Below are 18,942 nucleotides of genomic sequence, written 5' to 3' on the forward strand. Positions count from 1 at the left end.
ACATCCTCTCAACGTCCAGCCCCTTGTGTGTTCCTCTGCTGATGTGTTTCTCTTGACGTCCAGCCGCTTGTGTGCCTGCCTGCTAGGGTCTCAGGGGTTTTTAGAGGCACAGGATGGGGGTGTGGCAGACCAGGGTGGTCTTGAGAAATGCAACATTTAGGCAGGAAAACAAAAATGCCTGTCCTTATCTAGGTCCATGGGCACAGGTGGAACCCTAGCCAGGGACCATGTCCTAGGGTGGAGTCCTAGCCAGGAACCATGCCCTTCCCCCACTTCCATATCATTTAAAGGGACCACGCTCTTCCCTTCCCAGCACTTCCCTTCTGTATCAGTACCATAATTTTTTATTACAAAAATGAAAAAGCTGTCATAGTTATAATTATAGTAGTGATAGTCAATCTGTAATTACTATAATACAGAGCATAATCTTGTATTGTTTTTGCAATCGCCAATACCAGTAGATGAAGAAAGGGACTTGTCTTGAGCAGCTGTTCCTAGCTATTAGATGTTCAAATGACCTCATGGCAAAGCTGAGGTTTTATTATAATTATGTAGGGGTGTCCCATGGAACCTGAGGGCAGGAATGTACAGGGAACATAGGAAGGACTGGAACCAGTGACTAAAAAGCCACGTAAAGCGGCTTTCCCTCTGCTTACATACACAGCCCCTTAGTTAACATTGTCTGTGTTCCAGCTCAAACTTGGAGAGTGGTACTCTCAATTCCACATTTTCAGGAAAGAGCATCTGATTGGTCCAGATTGGGCTATCTGAGGCCTGGGATAGGATCAGGGACATGGAGTTTATATATGCCTAAGGGGGCCCACATTTTTGCTGCTGAGATTGGGAGAACAACTATGGAGGCTGTAATAGTGTGAACAGAAACTCCTAAAACAAATAAGAAGCAAGCTTCCGTGATGAAAAAATGTATTTCTATAAAATGTATATGTTCCATTATACTCACTTGAAAGATCGTATATGGGTTCTTTAGAAGTTACATATAATAGAACCATAATTTTTAACAGGATAGGTAACTTAAGAGATTTCAAAATAGAATCAGTTTATAGAATGAATAGTCACTTCCTGCTTTCTTATCTAGATTTTTAAAATAACTGGTGGGTGTATGAAGAGGTGGAGTGGTGGTGATGTGTCTGCTGTTTTAGTAGTAAGCCATTTGGACAATATGGTCAGTCACCTGTCTATACCTGTCCTGTCCTGTGTTCAACACACTGTTCACTAGCCTATGGAGTTTTTGTTTTGTTTTTTTTGTTTTTTTTTTTTGCTGGAGTCTCGCTCTGTTGCCCAGGCTGGAGTGCAGTGGTGTGATTTTGGCTTACTGCAACCTCCACCTCCCAGGTTCATGCAATTCTCCTGCCTTAGCCTCCTGAGTAGCTGGGATTACAGGCACCCACCACCACCCCCGGCTAATTTTTGTATTTTTAGTAGAGACAAGGTTTCACCATGTTGGCCAGGTTGGTCTCGGACTCCTGACCTCAAGTGATCTGCCCACTGCAGCCTCCCAAAGTGCTGGGATTACACACATGAGCCACTGTGCCCGGTCGCCTATGGATTTGAGTTACTCTTTTCTTTCTTAAAATGAAAGCTACCAGAATAAAACATCCATTTTTATTTACCAGACTCTTATTCCTATTTAATATTTATTAAACCTGTTTTGATGATGTTAATCCGTATTACTAAAGACTGCAAAACTGTGGTCCATCTTCTCCTGTTCTTAACTGCCAGACTTGCTGTGCAAAGAGCGAAATTTTTAAAAGATAAGATGGAAGAAACACAGTGTTACAAGAGAGCTTTGGATGCACAGGTAAGGGGACAAATATTACTGTTTTTAAAATTATGCAATGCTTCAATAACATCCTAAAATATGGATAAGTTGTTATATTTTTATGTGTTGTGCATTTGGTAGTTTTTGTGCCCCACATTCCTTCCTGTAAGACACTGGTATTTTACCACGTTACAGGGTTGTGCATAAAGTTTATTCCCTGATAGAATGCTTATGTGCATTATGTGTATCTCTGCATTATGTGTATCTTTGTTTAAGATAAAGAACAAACCCTCTCGGCTGCCGCCCTTTGAGCCAGACTCCTCTGAGCCCATCTTTGGTAAGAATGAAGGTGAACTGATGGTGGAAAAGCAAAAGCGAGAACAAAATTACATGAAACACCAGCTGGAGGCAGCTGCTAACCACAAGAGGAAAGCCATCCTGCATCAACTAGTGGACCAGAGGCGGGATTTGCAAATGCTTCAGAGGACACAAAGAGAGTAAGGAGACCCCTGATCTTTCTCCCTCCACCTTTCCTCACTTATTCCGCCTCCTTTCTCTCTCTTTCTCCACCCTGTCCCTGCCCCTCATCTTTCTCATACAATAGTAGAGAAGTAAGAATAGGAAGAATAATAGCTAACACATTGAGGAGTTATTTGTGTGAGACATTGTTTTAAACTTATTACATGCTTCATCTTGTTTTATCCTAATTCCTTATCTGAACAAAAAGTTACTAAGTAAAATTTTAAAAACCTCTCTTGACACTTTAGTGTTTTCCAAAGTGGTTGTACTACTTTACATTCCCAACCAATAGTGTATGAGAATTCCAGTCCTCACCATCATTCCCAGCACTTGGGGTAATCAGTCTTTATTTTATTTTATTTTATTGATTGAGACAGGGTTTTGCTCTGTCACCCAGACTGGAGTGCAGTGGCATGATCATGGCTCACTGCAGCCTCAACATCCTGGACTCAAGCAGTTCTCCCACCTCAGCCTCTGGAGTATCTGGAACTACAGGCGAGTGCCACCATGCCCAGCTAATTTTTAACCTTTTTGGGGAGACAGGGTCTCACTATGTTGCCCAGGCTGGTCTTGAACTTCTGAGTTCAAGCAATCCTCCTGCCTCAGCTTCCCAAAGTGTTGGGATTATAGGTGTGAGCCACAGCACCCAGCCCGATCAGTCTTTTTAATTTTAGCTGTTCTAACAGGTGTATAGTGGTGTCTCATGCTTTAATTTGCATTTCTTTAATGACTAGTGATGTTGAACATCATTTCATATGCCTATTTGCCATCCGTGTATCTTCTTTGGTTAAGGGTATAAAGTATCAATCCAAATCTTTTGCTTATTTTATAAACTCTTTTCTCATTGTTGAGTTTTGAAAGTTCTTCATATATTTTGTGTACAAGTCCTTTATCTGATATATTTGTAAAGCCTAAACATGCCTGAAAGGAAGATGTCTTTCCCACTGATTTTTTTAAAAAAATGTAATCCCTTAGGTAAGCATTCAGCTCCTCTTTAGCTTCTGTTTTATAACAGCAGAACCACCATCACTTGTCCCATAGTGGGAAGCAAAGTGTGCTTTCCATAGCCAGATATGGGACCTCTGTATTTGTTGCTAAGACTATTGCTACTTCCTGCTTCTGTTAGCTTCTCTAGTTATTTCCTAAGCTTGGAATCAGGAGGGTTAAACTCTGTCACTTTTAAGTTGTATGACTTGGGCCATATCACATGTAAGGTCTCTGAGCCTTATTGTCCTCATATGAGAAAGAAGAATAATCACATCTGCCCCTCCTATCCTTACTGGGAGAATTAGATGAGATTATGTATGTGAGAGCATTTGCGGAAACTGTACAAATCCCTATTTCTGTATTGGTCAGATCTTGTTTTCTGTTTACATATTCTTTACTGGTTATTGCAGATTCTCTCACTTCCCTTATCTTTTCCAACTCCCTTCCCTGGTCCCTCTCTGGTTCATCTCAACATGTGATCTTAGATTCTCTTGTGACAAATAGGCGGCCACTTTCTTTCAAAGGGGATAATTTAGTCAGAGTGATCCAGACAGGACTCTAAGCTATTTATACTTGTTTTTTTTCTTTTTGCTCTTATTTTCAAAAATAACAATTCATTCTCATTAAAAGAAATCAACTGAAGGCTAGCTGGGCACGATGGCTCACGCCTGTAATCCTACCACTTTGGGAGACCAAGGCAGGCAGATCACTTGAGCCCAGGAGTTTGAGAACAGCCTAGGCAACATGGTGAAACTCCGTCATTACTAAAAATACAAAAATTAGCTGGGCGTGATGGTGCGTGCCTGTAATCCCAGCTATTCGGGTGGCTGAGGCACAAGAATGCTTGAACCTGGGAGGCAGAGGTTGCAGTGAGCTGAGATTGCGCCACGGCACTTCAGCCTGGGCGAGAGAGATTGCCTCAAAAAAAAAAAAAAAAAAAAAAAAAGGCTAATAATCTCCCCTACTAAGTAGCCAATATATATGTGCATATTGCTTAAATAGGAAATGTTTAAAAATTTTTTTGTAAAAAAAAATTAAAAAATAGGATACACATTAACCTTATTTTTTACAAAAAAAATTTAAACAATTTTTCCTGTTTAAGCAATATGCACACATATTTTTCCTTCCACTTTTGTAAATGAAATAGTCTATGAGATCTTATCTATTACTCTGCAAACTAATCTTTCTTTAACCTAACAATATCATATACAAGTCAGTACATATATATAAGAATCATCTTCTTTAATAGCAGCATATTATCTATAATACAGATGTATAACAATTTAACTTTTGCATTATTGATGAACATTCACTTTGTTTCCAGATATTTTGCTATTACAACAATTCTGAATTAAACATTTTTAATATAGTGGTTCTTGTTTCTATCAGATAAATTCCCAAAAGTGGGGCTGCTGGGTCAAGTGTATGGTACATTTAATTTTCCTTTTTTTTTTTTTTTTTTTTTTGAGACAGAGGCTCAATCTGTCGCCCAGGCTGGAGTACAGTGGTGCAATCTTGGCTCACTGAAACCTCTGCCTCCTAGGTTCGGGTAATTCTCATGCCTCAGTCTCACAGTAGCTGGGACTAGAGGCACACGCCACCACTCCTGGCTAATATATGATACATTTGAAATATTACCAGAAACTGACAGTTAAATTGCTAAGAAGGCATAGCAACTTGTTTCTCAGCAGTGTTGTGAGAATGCCAGTTGTCCCCCACATAATCTCTGCCTCATTTTCTTACTTTCTAGGCATTTAAAATGCTTTTAACCTATCGTTTAAAAAATAACATAATAATGGCCAACAAGCAAATGAAAAATGATTAACAACATGAATTATTATGAAAGTGCAAACCAAAATCACAGTGAGATACCATGTCACATCCATCAGGATAGCTACTATGAAAAAAAAAATAACAAGCGTTGGTGAGAAGTAGAAACCTTTGTGTACTGTTGGTATGAACATAAAATGGTACAGTTGCTATGGAAAACAGTATGGTGGTTCCTCAAAAAATTAAAAATAGAACTACTACATCATCCAGTAATTCCCCTTCTGGCTATGTATTCAAAAAAATTGAAAGCTGATCTCAAAAGTTATCTGTACAGCCATGTTCATAGCAGTACTTTTTATAACAGCCAAGAAGTAGAAGCATTCCAAGTGTCCATTGACAGATGAATGGATAAACAAAATGTAGTGTGTGTATATATACACACTGTACAATGGAATTGTTATTCACTCTTAAAAAGGAAGAAAGTTCTAACACATGCTACACTGTGGATGAACCTCAAGGTCATTACGTTAAGTGAAATAAACCAGTCACAATAAGACAAAAAACTGTATGACTCCACTTATATGAGTTATCCAGAGAAGTAAAAATCACAGAAACAGAAAGCAGAATGGTGGTTGCCAAGCACTAGAGGAGGCAGAAATGGGGAGCTGTTTAATGGTATAGTTTCGGTTTTGTAATATGGAAGCGTTCTGGAGATTGGTTGCATCACATGAATGTACTTAACACTAAGTAACTGTACACTTGAAAATGGTTAAGATAGTAAATTTTGTTATGCATTTTTTTTAAAACCACAATAAAAAATCTACGAAAAGAAAAATAACTTATGAAAAAAGTAATAGGTACTCTTCAGTCACTGAGCTCCAACTATGTGATAGGCACTGGCACTTCCTGTGTATCATTTGGTCTTTATAATAACCACACAATAGCTGCTCAATCAATGCTTGTTAGATGAAAAGGTGTGCCGTTTTAGGAAAAAGTGAGACAGTAGAGAGGACATTAACTGATTTTTATTGGAGGATCCTGACACCCAGTGGCTGCTGCTACCTGTAACACAAAGCCCTTCAGAGCAGGCTACATCAACAGTTACATTTTGTGAAGCTCCTTCTAGATTTCAATGAGAACTGACAGTAAACGTTTCAGTTTGGCAAGAAATAGACACATAATCTGAACCAGGCTTAAGGTGATTCACAACAGTAGTGATGGAGTGTTTGGAGACCAGTGATAGAAACACAACACTGGGAATATCTCCCTATGAAGAGAGAGATTATACTGCAGTCACTTCTTCGATGACATGGCCTTCACCAAACATTCCTGTTGTTTTTTTTTTTCTTGCCTTCTTCACAATGTTAATGTTTTCTCTATTTGCTTTTCCATTGCTTAGTCACTTGTGTTTATTTTCTCTTTTTGTAGACTTTCATTTGTATACCTATCTATTTTCCCTTGTAAAATGTCTGCAGTGACTGGTAGGCTGAGTACTGGCAGCTTAGAGGCTGGACTAAAAGGAAAGAAACAGAGTATAGGAAATCCATTTGGGATGATTCTTCAGATAAGTTACATTAGCCTCAAAGGAAATTAATAGTTTTACAGGCTGAAGTTGTTAATTGAAAAAAGGTTTCAATCCTATTAAATCAAACCAGGATTGAAGATGAAAGACCTCTGACCCATAAATTATTTGAGAGCTCGGAATTTCAGTATGTTTTTACAGTGTTCACACTTTTTAGTATATTTCAGAGTAGTGAACAAAACCAGAAGGTTTTTCTGTTTAACATAAAAGGAATGGGGCTCCCAAAGTTGGTGCATGCTCTTACCAAGTATTATGGAGTCAGGCTGTTCTTTTCTCTCCAGGCATGTGGCAGACAGAACCGCTGAGCTGGAGCGAGTAAATAGAATCAACCAATGCTTACAGGAGGACTGGGAAAGGAGTGCTGTGATGAAGAAGCAGCGAGACCTGGAGGAGAAGGCTTTTGAACGGTAATGCCTGATTGGAACCCCAAAATTCTCCCGCTTCTTGTGGGACGGCAATGGGTTTCAAGTGGAACTGCACTTGATTAGTAGTGGCTGCCTAGAGAACTCTGTGAAGAAAGCAAGTCTGTATTCCATGGGAAATACTGCCATGATTGATTAGAAATGTCTGTTATAGACATGGGATTGAAGAATGCTGCGTTGTATGCTAGGTATTTACTAACCCTGCTCTAATATTTGCCTCTGCTTAGGGTGGCTTTATTTGCTTTTTGTGGAGAGTGAAGATTCTCTTTGGAAATAACTATTTGGAAGTAGGGGGAGTGAGTTTCCAATCTGAACATTTTCAAGGCTTAGGGAATGGTTATTTAAGAGCAGGGCCAGGGGTCGTAAGATTGGCAATTGGAAAAGTAAGATGCCTATTATGGAGCCAACCAAGAGCATCTTTCTGAAATTATTATATGCCTGACCTCTCCTCAGCTTAACTATTCACATCACTGCTGTTGTATTACACCTTGAAAACAAAATTAAAATACGAATGTAAGGTATGATTTTATAGCATGTTAAAAATGTGATGAAACAGATCAAGTCTATACAACCAAATTATTAAAAGCCAAATATACCAAAATAATAGTTTAAATTGCCAATTATCAATTAATTTTTAAGCATGGATAAAATCTGTAGAATGGATCTTGATCTGTAACTCTCCTTTTCCTTTTAGGTTTTCTTGTAAAGCATTTCTCACCTATCTTTCTAATGAGTAGAACCCATATTTTGTGACAATGAAAGTATGAGTGATGATGTGGAAAACAGGATCCAAAGGAGAAGTGGAGTCATTTGGCTTAGAAAAAAGGAGAGGAAAGGGCAGTTGGGGATTTCAAGCTATTTTCTCAATGATCTGGGAAGGCAGGTAAAAGTCAGTGAGATTAATGCTAGGAAGATTTCAGTTGTGTTTGGGAAGAGTGCTTGGCCAACATGGTGATAAAGGATTGAGGAGACCCAGAAAATAATGTTGAGTGGCAGGCTAACAAATCTACTCCAGGTATATCGTGAAGCAGACTTGTCTGAGGACCTAGGCCAAGTGTGGACAGATACTTGAGCAGGCAGCAGTAGGAAGAAGGAATTGGTTGGTATAAAAAGAAAATAAAGCAAAAGTAAAACCAAAGTCCATATGCATGCAGTTAGCACATGATACTCTGTTCCAGCCAGTTAGGTCTTCCCCTGCTCACTTCCAAGGTAGTTTATTCTTTTTTCTTTTAAGACTGCCCTTGATAATCCTTCTTAAACAGAATTCTGGCTGGATGCCATGACTCATGCCTGTAATCCCAGCACTTTGGAAGGCTGAGGCGGATGGACTGCTAGAGTTCAGAAGTTTGAGACTAGCCTGAGCAAATATGGTGAAACCCTGTCTCTACCAAAAATACAAAAATTAGCTTGGTGTGGTAGTACACACCTGGCATTCCAGCTACTCAGGAGGCTGAGGTGGGTGGATCGCTGGAGCCCAGGAAGTCGAGGCTGCAGTGAGCTGTGATCGACCCACTGCATTCCAGCCTGGTGACAGAGGGAGACCCAGTATCAAAAAAAAAAAAAAAAAAAAAAAGAAAGAAAAGAAAAGAAAAGGAAAATCCACCTATGGAGAAATTTTGATGGGGTGGAAGAGCACATGAGGGACTCTTTCATAATGAAGAAAAACTATCAAAGGGGAAAATCAGTTACTACTGCCTGTTTATCTCTGCTTTTAGTTGCTTTCGTCTTCCTCTTTGTCTCCACTCCCTCTCCTGCCCTTAATTCTCCAGAGGCTTCTGGCCTCCTGGGATATTTCATTTTAAGTCCACTTAACTCTCTGCTGTTGTTAGCTGATAACCAGCAACTTAATGGTTGATCTTCCTCTCAAACACTGTCTCCTGGGAGCTCAGCAGGTAGAGGTATAATCCACATGGCAAAACAGTCAATACAGAGGCTTTGGAGCCACTGTCGGCTGGCTGTGTGACCTTCAGCAAGTTCTCTGTGGGCTTGGGTGGCTGAGGCTGGGAGGGGTAGAGTCAGACTGCTGTGAAGGCACAAGTTGGGGCTTTTTATTAAGTGGAGAATGACAAGCCAGCAGAGGTTTGGAAGCAGGGGATGTCAGGAGGGGGTGAACTGCCACATGGCAAGCAGGGAACACAAGGTGTTACTTTTGTGTACCTCCTGCCATACCAGCTTCCAAGTTGGGCCTCTAGAGGCTCCAGAAACCTGCTAATCTGCATTTGCTCTCCTCTCCTCAGGGCTTCAGACAAGCTGTTTCTCCTAGACCAGTGTGAGAAGTATCGGCGCTGCAAGCAGTGCCAGAGGCGCACCTCCAATGTGGGCGAGAGCAACCTGTGGCCCCTGAACAAGTTCCTGCCAGGCTCCCGGTTGCTTGTGTAAAACTCAAAGTTTGGATCTGTGTTTCCTGGGGAAAGTTTTTATCTTTTACATGTCTGGGGGTGATTGTGAAACTGCATATTTTTACCTCAGAGAAAAAAATCATTGTTTAGGTTTGGTGCTTTCATTAGATTGCTTGTTAAGCCCTTATTGAATTCACTCCTGCCTTTCTCCCACCCCCACTTATTTCCTATACTCGTCTCTGATGGCAGTGAAGGTGTCTAAATGGTCCTGAGGGCTACAACCTGCTGCACAGGGGCTGGGAAGGGGACCCAGATTCATTATGGCTGCTGGGGTACTGCTGACCCAGCCCTGCTGCTGCTTCGTGAATTTGTGTACAAAACTTTTTTCGTCTGTAATGAATAGTGGCAATAATAAATATTTTCTAAGTGCCCGACTGTGCACGACAATTCATAATGGTACATTTTACCCCTCTCCCCTCCCCCAACCCTAGACTTTTCCAGAGGGGTATATGTGTGAACATCACAGAGATGGGTTTGACTATTTACCTAGGAGGCCAGAAAAATGCTCCCTGAGTTTTCTCATTGATGACATACCTGGGACTTTAGTGGGGCCTCCCAAGATATCATTCCCTTGTCCAGCTATTTCCATGCCCTTGGAATAACTGTGCACTGTGAGGTGAGTCTCCCACTACTTCACTTCATTCTTGAGCTGTAGGTGCTGTTCAAGAGGACTCATCTCCCTGTCAGAAGACTGACTTTCAGTTAAGGTATGGCTGTTCTCAACTAAAAACTTTCTTCATTTATCTGCATACTTTCTTCTCTCCCTGCCCTGTCCGACTAATTGAGGTAAAATAGAGTGAAGTCTAGATTTCTGAAATACAAAAGCTAAGAAGGAAGTCTCTTAGACTATTTGTTTTCTGCCTGCCACATCTCTCCCTTGGGAAATGAGGGAAAGTTTATGTGGGAAGATGTTTGTGAACATTTAAACTTTCATTTTGCCCTACTACAAATACAAAATAGGAATGTGTTGAGCCCTGAAAAGTTAAGGAGAAAATATTCACTCAAGCTGATACTGGACAAATTTTGTTGCTAATGTTATCTTTTTCTATGAAAACAAGCATACCTGCTGATGATCACAATTTTTTGGAACCTCTTCTCTAATCTTTCTCCATTTCTGCCTTTCATTTCCTCAAAAAATCATTCTATGGAGGGCCAATCTGTAGGGAGACCCCATGAAACTATTGCTATGGAATAAAAGATGAAATGCTCCTGATTATTGTAAATACAAAGTTGCATGTAGGATTGTGTAAAGACAATGCCAGGTTGGACTGCCAGAATAAGCCAACAGTGCTTCCCCCTGCAGAGAGCCTACGAACAAACGTGCAGTCAGGGAGGTTTCACATCACCAAGATTCCTATCCCAGAAAAGCAGATGTTCACACCTCTGGGAATGGAATGCGACCCTTGTGGAGAGCCTATAAACAGATTCATGAGGGGTACCTGTTCATATGGATAAGATAGGGTTATAAACGCCCTCATCTTGCCATGGCTCTTCTGGGTCTCTTTAGGGTCAAGGCATACTCCCTTCTGAGAATTTCTGTTCTAACCAGTTGTCTAGCTTCACATCCTGTTTCTATGGATTGTTTGTAACCAGCTTTTGCTGCAACTGTTACTGCTGATTAATATCTTGCTAATCATAGGTTATGGAAAGACTGTGTTTCTGTTTTAAGGCTGTGTTAGAAATTACTGATGCACACACTATATTGTAAATTCTTATCTCTGTATACTGTACTTCTGCATACAGATGTTATGTTAAAGAATTACTTTATCCCCATGTGACCATCTCACCTCATAATCCAATGACCCTAAATCCCTCACTAACCTACCCCCGCCCTCACTAAACTTAATAATAAATGCTGGCATATCCACTGCATTGGCGGCATCGCGGGACCAGAAGGCAGTGACCCCTCTGGACCCAGCTTTCACTACCTTGCGTGTGTCTATTATTTCTCGACCTGCCAATCCGCCTGGGAACAAAGAGCCCCTTTGCATTGCAGACTGCTGGCCAGATCCCGCAATACCAATCATCGTTAACCAATATTTAAAACAACAGGCTTTCCCCAACACTGCCTGACCTGCCTGAATCTACATCTGCTGCACCCTTGAAGTAATTTGTCTCTAATATGTAATAAATTACTATAATAGTGTTATACTAATATATTTTTTAAAAATATAGAATGCTGGCTGGGGGCAGTGGCACACGCCTGTAATCCCAGCACTTTGGGAGGCCGAGGTGGGTGGATCGTGAGGTCAAAAGATTGAGACCGTCCTGGCCAACATGGTGAAACCCCGTCTCTACTAAAAATACAAACATTAGCTGGGTGTGGTGGCACGTGCCTGTAGTCCCAGCTACTCGGGAGGCTGAGGCAGGAGAATCACTTGAACCCAGGGGTGGTGGTTGCAGTGAGCTGAGATCACACTACCACATTGCAGCCTGGTGACAAAGCGAGACTCCGTCTCAAAAAGAAAAAAAGTAGAATTCCTTGTTAAAGAAAAATAAGTTAATTTTGGTATGTTCAGGTGAGCAGATTTAACTTCATAGACCTTTTTACTGGAGGAATTGAATTTATAATTTACTGTCATGGGTAGCAGTCAGTACTACAGTCAGACCCTTAAAAATTGTTTTTAAAAATTATATATTGACAAATTATAGTTGTATATATTTACGGGGTATAAAGTGATATTGTGATTTTTGGATACAATGTGGAATGATTAAATCAAGTGAATTAAAATGTCCATCACCTTAAATATTTAACTTTTTGTGATAAGAATATTTGAAATTTATTCTTTTAGAGACATTGACACGTAAAGTGCTCATTATATTCACCACACTGTGCAACAGATCTCAAAACGTTATCAAACTTGGCTGGGCGTGGTGGCTCACACCTGTAAACTCGGCACTTTGGGAGGCCAAGGCAGGCAGATCACCTGAGGTCAGGAGTTCAAGACCAGCCTAGACAACATGGTGAAACTCTGTCTCTACTAAAAATACAAAAAATTAGCTGGGCATTGTGGCACACACCTGTAGTCCCAGCTACTCAAGAAGCTGAGGCAGGAAAATCGCTTGAATCCAGGAGGCGGAGGTTGCAGTGAGTTGAGATCGTGCCACCACACTCCAACCTGAGTGACAGAGCAAGACTGTCTCTCACACACACACACACACACACACACACACACACACACACACACACACAATCAAACTTATTTTTCCTATCTGAGGCTTTGTACACTTCAACAATCATCTCCCCATTCCTCCCATCCCCCACCCTCTGGGAACTATCATTCTACTCTCTGCTTATATGAGTTTTAGATTCCACATATGAGAAGATCTGGCATTTGTTTGTGTTTGGTGTACTTCACTTAGCATAATGTTCTCCAATGCTATCCACAATACCTTTACTTTTTATTTCTATGAGATCAACTTTTTTTTTTTTTTTTTTTTTTTTTTGAGACAGAGTCTCGCTCTGTTGTCCAGGCTGGAGTGCAGTGGTGCAATCTTGGCTCACTGCAAGCTCTACCTCCTGGGTTCATGCCATTTTCCTGCCTCAGCCTCCCGAGTAGCTGGGACTACAGGCGCCCACCACCACGCCCGGCTCATTTTTTGTATTTTTAGTAGAGACAGGGTTTCACTGTGTTAGCCAGGATGGTCTCGATCTCCTGACCTCATGATCTGCCTGCCTCAGCCTCCCAAAGTGCTGGGATTACAGGCATGAGCCACCATGCCCAGCCAAGATCAGCTATTTTTTAGCTTCCACATATGAGTGAGAACATTCAGCGTTTAACTTTCTGTTCTTGGCTTACTTCACTAAATTCTAGTTCCATCCATGTTGCCATAAATGACGGCATTTCATTCTTTTTCATGGCTAAATATTATTCCATTATGTATATATAACACATTTTCTTTATTCATTCATCTATTGTTGGACACTTGGGTTGATTCCACATCCTGGCTATTGTGAATAGTGCTGCAAAGAACATCTCTTTTGACATATTCATATTTGACTTCAAATCTTTGGGACAAATAACCAGAAGCGAGAGTGCTGAGTCATATGGTAACTGGGGTCATATGGTAACTGTATTTTTAGTTTTTTGAGGAATCTTCATACAGTGTTTCATAATGGCTATACTAATTTATATTTCCCACCAACAGTGTACAAGGTTTTTCCCATATCTTAGCCAACACTTGTTATCTTTTCTTTTTGATAATAGCCTTTCTAATAGGTGTGAAGTCATAGCTTATTGCAGTTTTAATTTTCATCTCTCCAATGACTAGTGATGTTGAGCATTTTTTCATGTATTTGTTAGCCATTCATATATCTTCCTTTGAGAAATGTTTATTCAGGTTCCTTGCCCATGTCTCTCTTTTTTTTTTTTTTTTTTAATAGAGTTGAGTTCCTTATATATTTTGGATATTAATCCCTTATCATATGTATGGGTTGCAAATATTTTTCTCCCAATCTGTAGGCTGTCTCTTCACTCTATTAAATGCTCTCTTTGTTGTGTAGGAATTTTTTATTTTGATGTAATCCCATTTGTTTACTGCATATGTTGCCTGTAGTTTTGGGTCAAACCTAAAAAATCATTGCCCAGACCAATGTCATGTAGTTTTCCCTGTGTCTTCTTCTAGTAGTTTACAGTTTCCGGTTTTATGTTTATGTCTTTAATTCATTTTGAGTTGATTTTTGTATATGGTGTGAGATAAGGGTCCAATTTCATTCTCTTGTGTATGGATATCCAGTTTTCCCAGCACCATATATAGAATAGCCTGTCCTTTTCCCATTGTATATTCTTGGCACTTTTGGTGAGTATCAATTGACTGTAGATACATGGGTTCATTTCTGGGTTCTTTATTCTGTCCATTGGTTCGTATGTCTATTTTAATGCCAGTACCATGCTGTTCAGTTACCATCAGTTTATAGTATAGTTTGAAAGTAGGTAGTGTGATACCTCAAGCTTTGTTCTTTTTGGTCACAATTGCCTTGGCTATTTGTTTGTTTGTTTTGTAGTTCCGTATGAATTTTAGGATTGTTTTTTCTATATCTATGAAAAATAACATTGGAATTTTGATAGATATCGAACTGAAATCTGCAGATCATTCATGTAGTATGGACATTTTAACAATATCAATTCTTCCAGTCCATGAACATGGGATCTATTTCAATTTATTTGTCTTCTTCAATTTCTTTTGTTAATGTTTTATAGTTTTCTTTATATAAATCTTTTGCCTAATTGGTTAAACATATTCCTCAGTAATTTATTTCTAGTAGCAACTATAAATGATAGTTCTCTTGATTTCTTTTTTGGAAAGTTCCTTGTTAATGTAAAGAAATGTTACTGACTTTTGTGTGTTGATTTGTGTCCTGCAAGTTTCCTGAATTTGTTGATCAATTCTAATGGCTTTTTGTTAGAATCTTAAGGGTTTTTCTTTTTTTTGTAGAAATGGGGGTCTCATTATGTTGACCAGGCTGGTTTCTAACTCCTGGCCTTAAGTGATCCTCCTGCCTTGGCTTCCCAAAGGGTTGGGATTACAGGCTTGAGCCACCACACTTGGCCTAAGGTTTTCTGTATGCAAAATTATGTTGTCAGCAAATAATAATAGTTTTATTTCTTCATTTCCTATTTGGATGTCTTTTCTTTCTTCTGCTTTATTGCTCTAAGGACTTTCAATATAACATTGAACAGAAGTGGCAAGAGTGTACATCCTTGGTCCAGATCTTAGAAGAAAGAGTTCCAAGTTTTTACTGTTGAGTATAATGTTAGCTGTAGGCTTATTATATATGGCCTTTGTTGTGCTGAAGTATATTCATTCTGCAATTAATTTGTTGAGTGTTTTTGTCATGAAAGGATGCTGAGTTTGTCAAATGCTTTTTCTGCATTTAATGAGATGGTCATATGATTTTTGTCCTTCATTCTGTTCATGTGATATATCACATTTATTGATTTGAGAATATTGAACCATTCTTGCAACCCAGGGATAAATCCCACTTGATCATGGTGAATAATCCTATTAATGTGTTGTCGGATTTGGTTTGCTATTTTGTTGAGGATTTTTGCATCTATGCTCATCAAGGATATTGGCCTGTAGTTTTCATTTCTTGTGATGTGCCTGTGTGGCTTTGGTATTAGGGTAATACTGGTCCTAAAAAGACCAGTATTGAAAGTATTATCTCCCATTCTTTTTGTTTGTTTGTTTTTGTTTTTGTTTTTTCCTGAGACAGTTTGTAGAGAATTGGTATTAGTTCTTCTTTAAATGTTTGGTAGAATTCAGCAGCGAAGCCATCTGTTCTTGGGCTTTTCTTTGGTGAGATACTTTTTACTACTGATTCAATTTCCTTACTCATTATTGGTTTGCTCAGATTTTTCTATTTCTTCATGATTCAGTCTTGGCAGTTTGTGTGTGTAGGAATACATCCATTTCTTCTAGGTTACACAAGTTTTTGGCAAATAATTATTCATAATAGTCTCTCATGATCCATTGTACTTCTGTGTTGTCAACTGTAACATCTCTTTATTTCTGATTTTATTTGAATCTTTTCTCTTTTTCTTTTCTAGCTAAAGGCTGGTTGATTTTATCTTTTCAAAAAATGACCTTTTAGTTTCTTTTGTATTGTTTTTCTAATCTCCAGAGCAGAAATAAAATAGAGATTAGATTATTTCTGGTCTGATCTTTATTATTTCTTTCCTTCCACTAACCTGGGCTTAGGGTTTTTAAAAAAATTCCTTGAGGTGTAACTTTTAGTTATTTGTAATTTTCTTTCTTGGTGTAGGCATTTATTGCTATAAACTTCCCTCTTAGAACTGCTTTTGCTGCATTCCATAAAGTTTGGTATATTGTGTTTTCCTTTTTGTCTCAAGATATTTTTAGATTTCCCTTTTATTTTCTTCACTGGCACACTGATTGTTCATGAGCATGTTTAATTTCCATGTATTTGTGAATTTTCCAAAATTCCTCCTGTTAATGATTTCTAGTTTCATACCATTGTGAAACCTCTGGTATAACAAGGTAAAAACTAGAAAACCCCTGTATAACAAGGTAAAAACCTAATAGCATTGTGCATTGGTTGTTAGAAGAACAAGGTAGATTCCTTCTGGTAAGTTTACCATGGCACAGAGCGGAAAGCTTTTTGAGGAGATGAAGCCCAAACTGAATTTTAAGGATAAACAGGAAAAAGCCAGGTGAAGAGAAGAAGGGGTCATGACAACAGATGTCAAGGCTGTGTGCTCCAGTCTATCAAGACTGAGATAGAGGCATGGTTATATGAATTATATGAATTATATACACATAAGGTCTAAAATGTTTTCTATCATTCAACCGTTTTAAGAATCAAGCTTTTTTATAGTCCTTCACTAAACAGCAGATTTCTGAGCAAGTCTTTCTAATTTGGATCTTCTTCAATGATCCTCCTTGTTAACTACTATTCTTGTATTAGTTTAACTCTGTAATTAGCCCCAACTTGCTATCATCAAGTTCTGTCTTTTCCAGAAATACAGCACAGCCAGACCGATTAATGTATCAAAGGATTTCCTATTTCAGTGGTTTTCAATGTTTTGGGCAGTCATGGAGTCTTCTAAGAATCTGATGAAAAATATATACCCTTCTCCTAAAAACAGGTACATATTCCTATACAACATTCTGCACGCAGTTACAAGTTTCCTAGGCCCCCTGGACCACAGGCCAAGAATCCCTGTTCTAGATGGCTTTCCTTCACCATTTTTACAAGCTTAGGCTATCAAAAGTAAAGGATTTAATTTGCTCTTGAAACTTCCCTTTCACTTTTCTTTTTTGGCTTTTTCTCTCCTAAAATTCTGTTACTTTGCCTTGATTTTTACATAGTTTTGCTGGGTACACAATTCTATACTGACATTTTCTCTCAGCCCTCTGAAGATATTCTTATTCTCAGGTTTCTTCTCTAACAACTGTTAGAATTTTCTAAAATGTCTAGACTTTGCTTCCTGGCCTTCACATGGCCCCTTTCTTCCTTCCTTCAAAGGGCTGAGAGAAAATGTCAAGGTAGAATTGTGTACCCAGCAAAACTTTTAACAATGAAGGGAAAGTAAAAGAATTTTAGAAAAAAGCCAAAAAAGAAACCTAAAGAAAAAAACAAAATAATGGTTTACTAACAATAAGGGAAATGGATTCAACAGTGAGAGATTTTCTAGCATATATAAAACATTTATCAAAGTTGATCAGATATTCAAAGGAACCTCCAAAAAAATGCTTTTGGAAAAAAGAAAGTAACCTCAGAAAGAATCGAGCTGCAAGAAGGAATAGTGAGCAAAGAAACTGATAATATGAATAAACGTAAACAAACATTGATTTGTATAAACAATAATGTCCAATTTGTGGCGTTAAAAGATTAAGATGCTTGACAACGTTAATAGTTAAAGCATACTGAATTCCTTCAAGAGACAGGAAAAGATTCTGAACCATGTTTGACTTTTTCTAAGTTATTTAAGCACTAAAAGAACAGAAATAGGGTATATAATAGACCATATGTATTAGAGAGGCAGACTCCAGAGCCAAAATTCCGGGATTCAGATCTTAGCCTTGCAAAACTACCTATTGGGTACTATGCTCACTATCTGGGTGACAGAATCATCATTCATACTCTGGGTCACGCAATATACCCATGTAACAAATGTGCACGTGCACCCTCTGAATTTATAATAAAAGTAAAAATTAGTTTTTTTAAAAACAGTCTCATCCCTGCCATTTACTAGCTGTGTGACCTTAGGCAAATTACCGTTCTATCCCTAGGTTTTTAAAGACAGGACAGTAGAAATGACACTAGTATCTAATTCATAGGGGTTTTGTATTACATTTAGATTAAGCTTCGAACAGCGCTTACCCTAAAATAAGTGCTACGGAAGTATTAGCCCCAATAAAAACTTCCAAAAGAGTAGAGGGAAAACCTTAATCCAAGACAAGTCAAGAAAGGGTAAAAAATATAGAAATATAGGTCAAATAGCATAAAATAAGAGGGCAAAAATGCATACGTGCTTTTTCAGCTAAAAAAGTTTGTCAGACTGGATTTATGCGGGAAAAAAAAAGCGCCAAATATTATGTTGTTCCCAAGAGACACAAACATGAAACAGGTAGGAAAAGATACACTAGTCAGAGTCAACGGCTGGGAAATCTTCCGCAACCTTACCTTGTCTTCCTGCAGTTTCTGTCCAGCCTCTTCCATGCTTCCTATCCCACCACCCGCGCGTCGCTCCTCAGTCCCTCTCCTCTCGAGTGGGAGACAAGGAAACTCTGGATTCATCCAGCGCTTCTTCGCTTCAGCAACCGGCTCACGTCGGCGGCGGCAGTGATGACGTCCTCACTGGTCCGCCCAACCGCGATTAGTGAAGGGGTTCGCGCGTCGCGCGCCGTCTACGAAAGAGAGGGCTTGTGACGCAACGGCACCTCGGCGTGCGCATGTTGGCTCAGTGGAGGCGCTCAGCTGGTCCTCCTAGAGTTGGTTATCCCACTGCAGCTTCA

At 39.2% G+C, this 18,942-nt stretch overlaps 2 protein-coding genes across 11 annotated transcripts in view; one reads left to right on the plus strand and one right to left on the minus strand.

Moving 5' to 3' along the window:
* Nucleotides 1–9,830, plus strand: part of CCDC81 (coiled-coil domain containing 81) — a 48,169-nt gene extending 38,339 nt beyond the window's left edge. For all 3 annotated transcript variants that reach the window (XM_005579286.5, XM_045370126.3, XM_074015032.1), the window contains 4 exons: nucleotides 1,741–1,819; nucleotides 2,057–2,277; nucleotides 6,920–7,045; nucleotides 9,298–9,830. In XM_005579286.5, the coding sequence (XP_005579343.1) occupies nucleotides 1,741–1,819; nucleotides 2,057–2,277; nucleotides 6,920–7,045; nucleotides 9,298–9,439 (568 nt within the window). In that variant the 3' untranslated portion in view covers nucleotides 9,440–9,830. The remainder of the gene's footprint in view (nucleotides 1–1,740; nucleotides 1,820–2,056; nucleotides 2,278–6,919; nucleotides 7,046–9,297) is intronic.
* Nucleotides 1–18,942, minus strand: part of ME3 (malic enzyme 3) — a 321,404-nt gene that overhangs the window by 76,604 nt on the left and 225,858 nt on the right. The gene's annotated exons all lie outside the window — the stretch shown is intronic.

The sequence above is a fragment of the Macaca fascicularis genome, chromosome 14 (genome assembly GCF_037993035.2).
Source record: "Macaca fascicularis isolate 582-1 chromosome 14, T2T-MFA8v1.1".
Classification (NCBI taxonomy): Eukaryota; Metazoa; Chordata; class Mammalia; order Primates; family Cercopithecidae; genus Macaca; species Macaca fascicularis.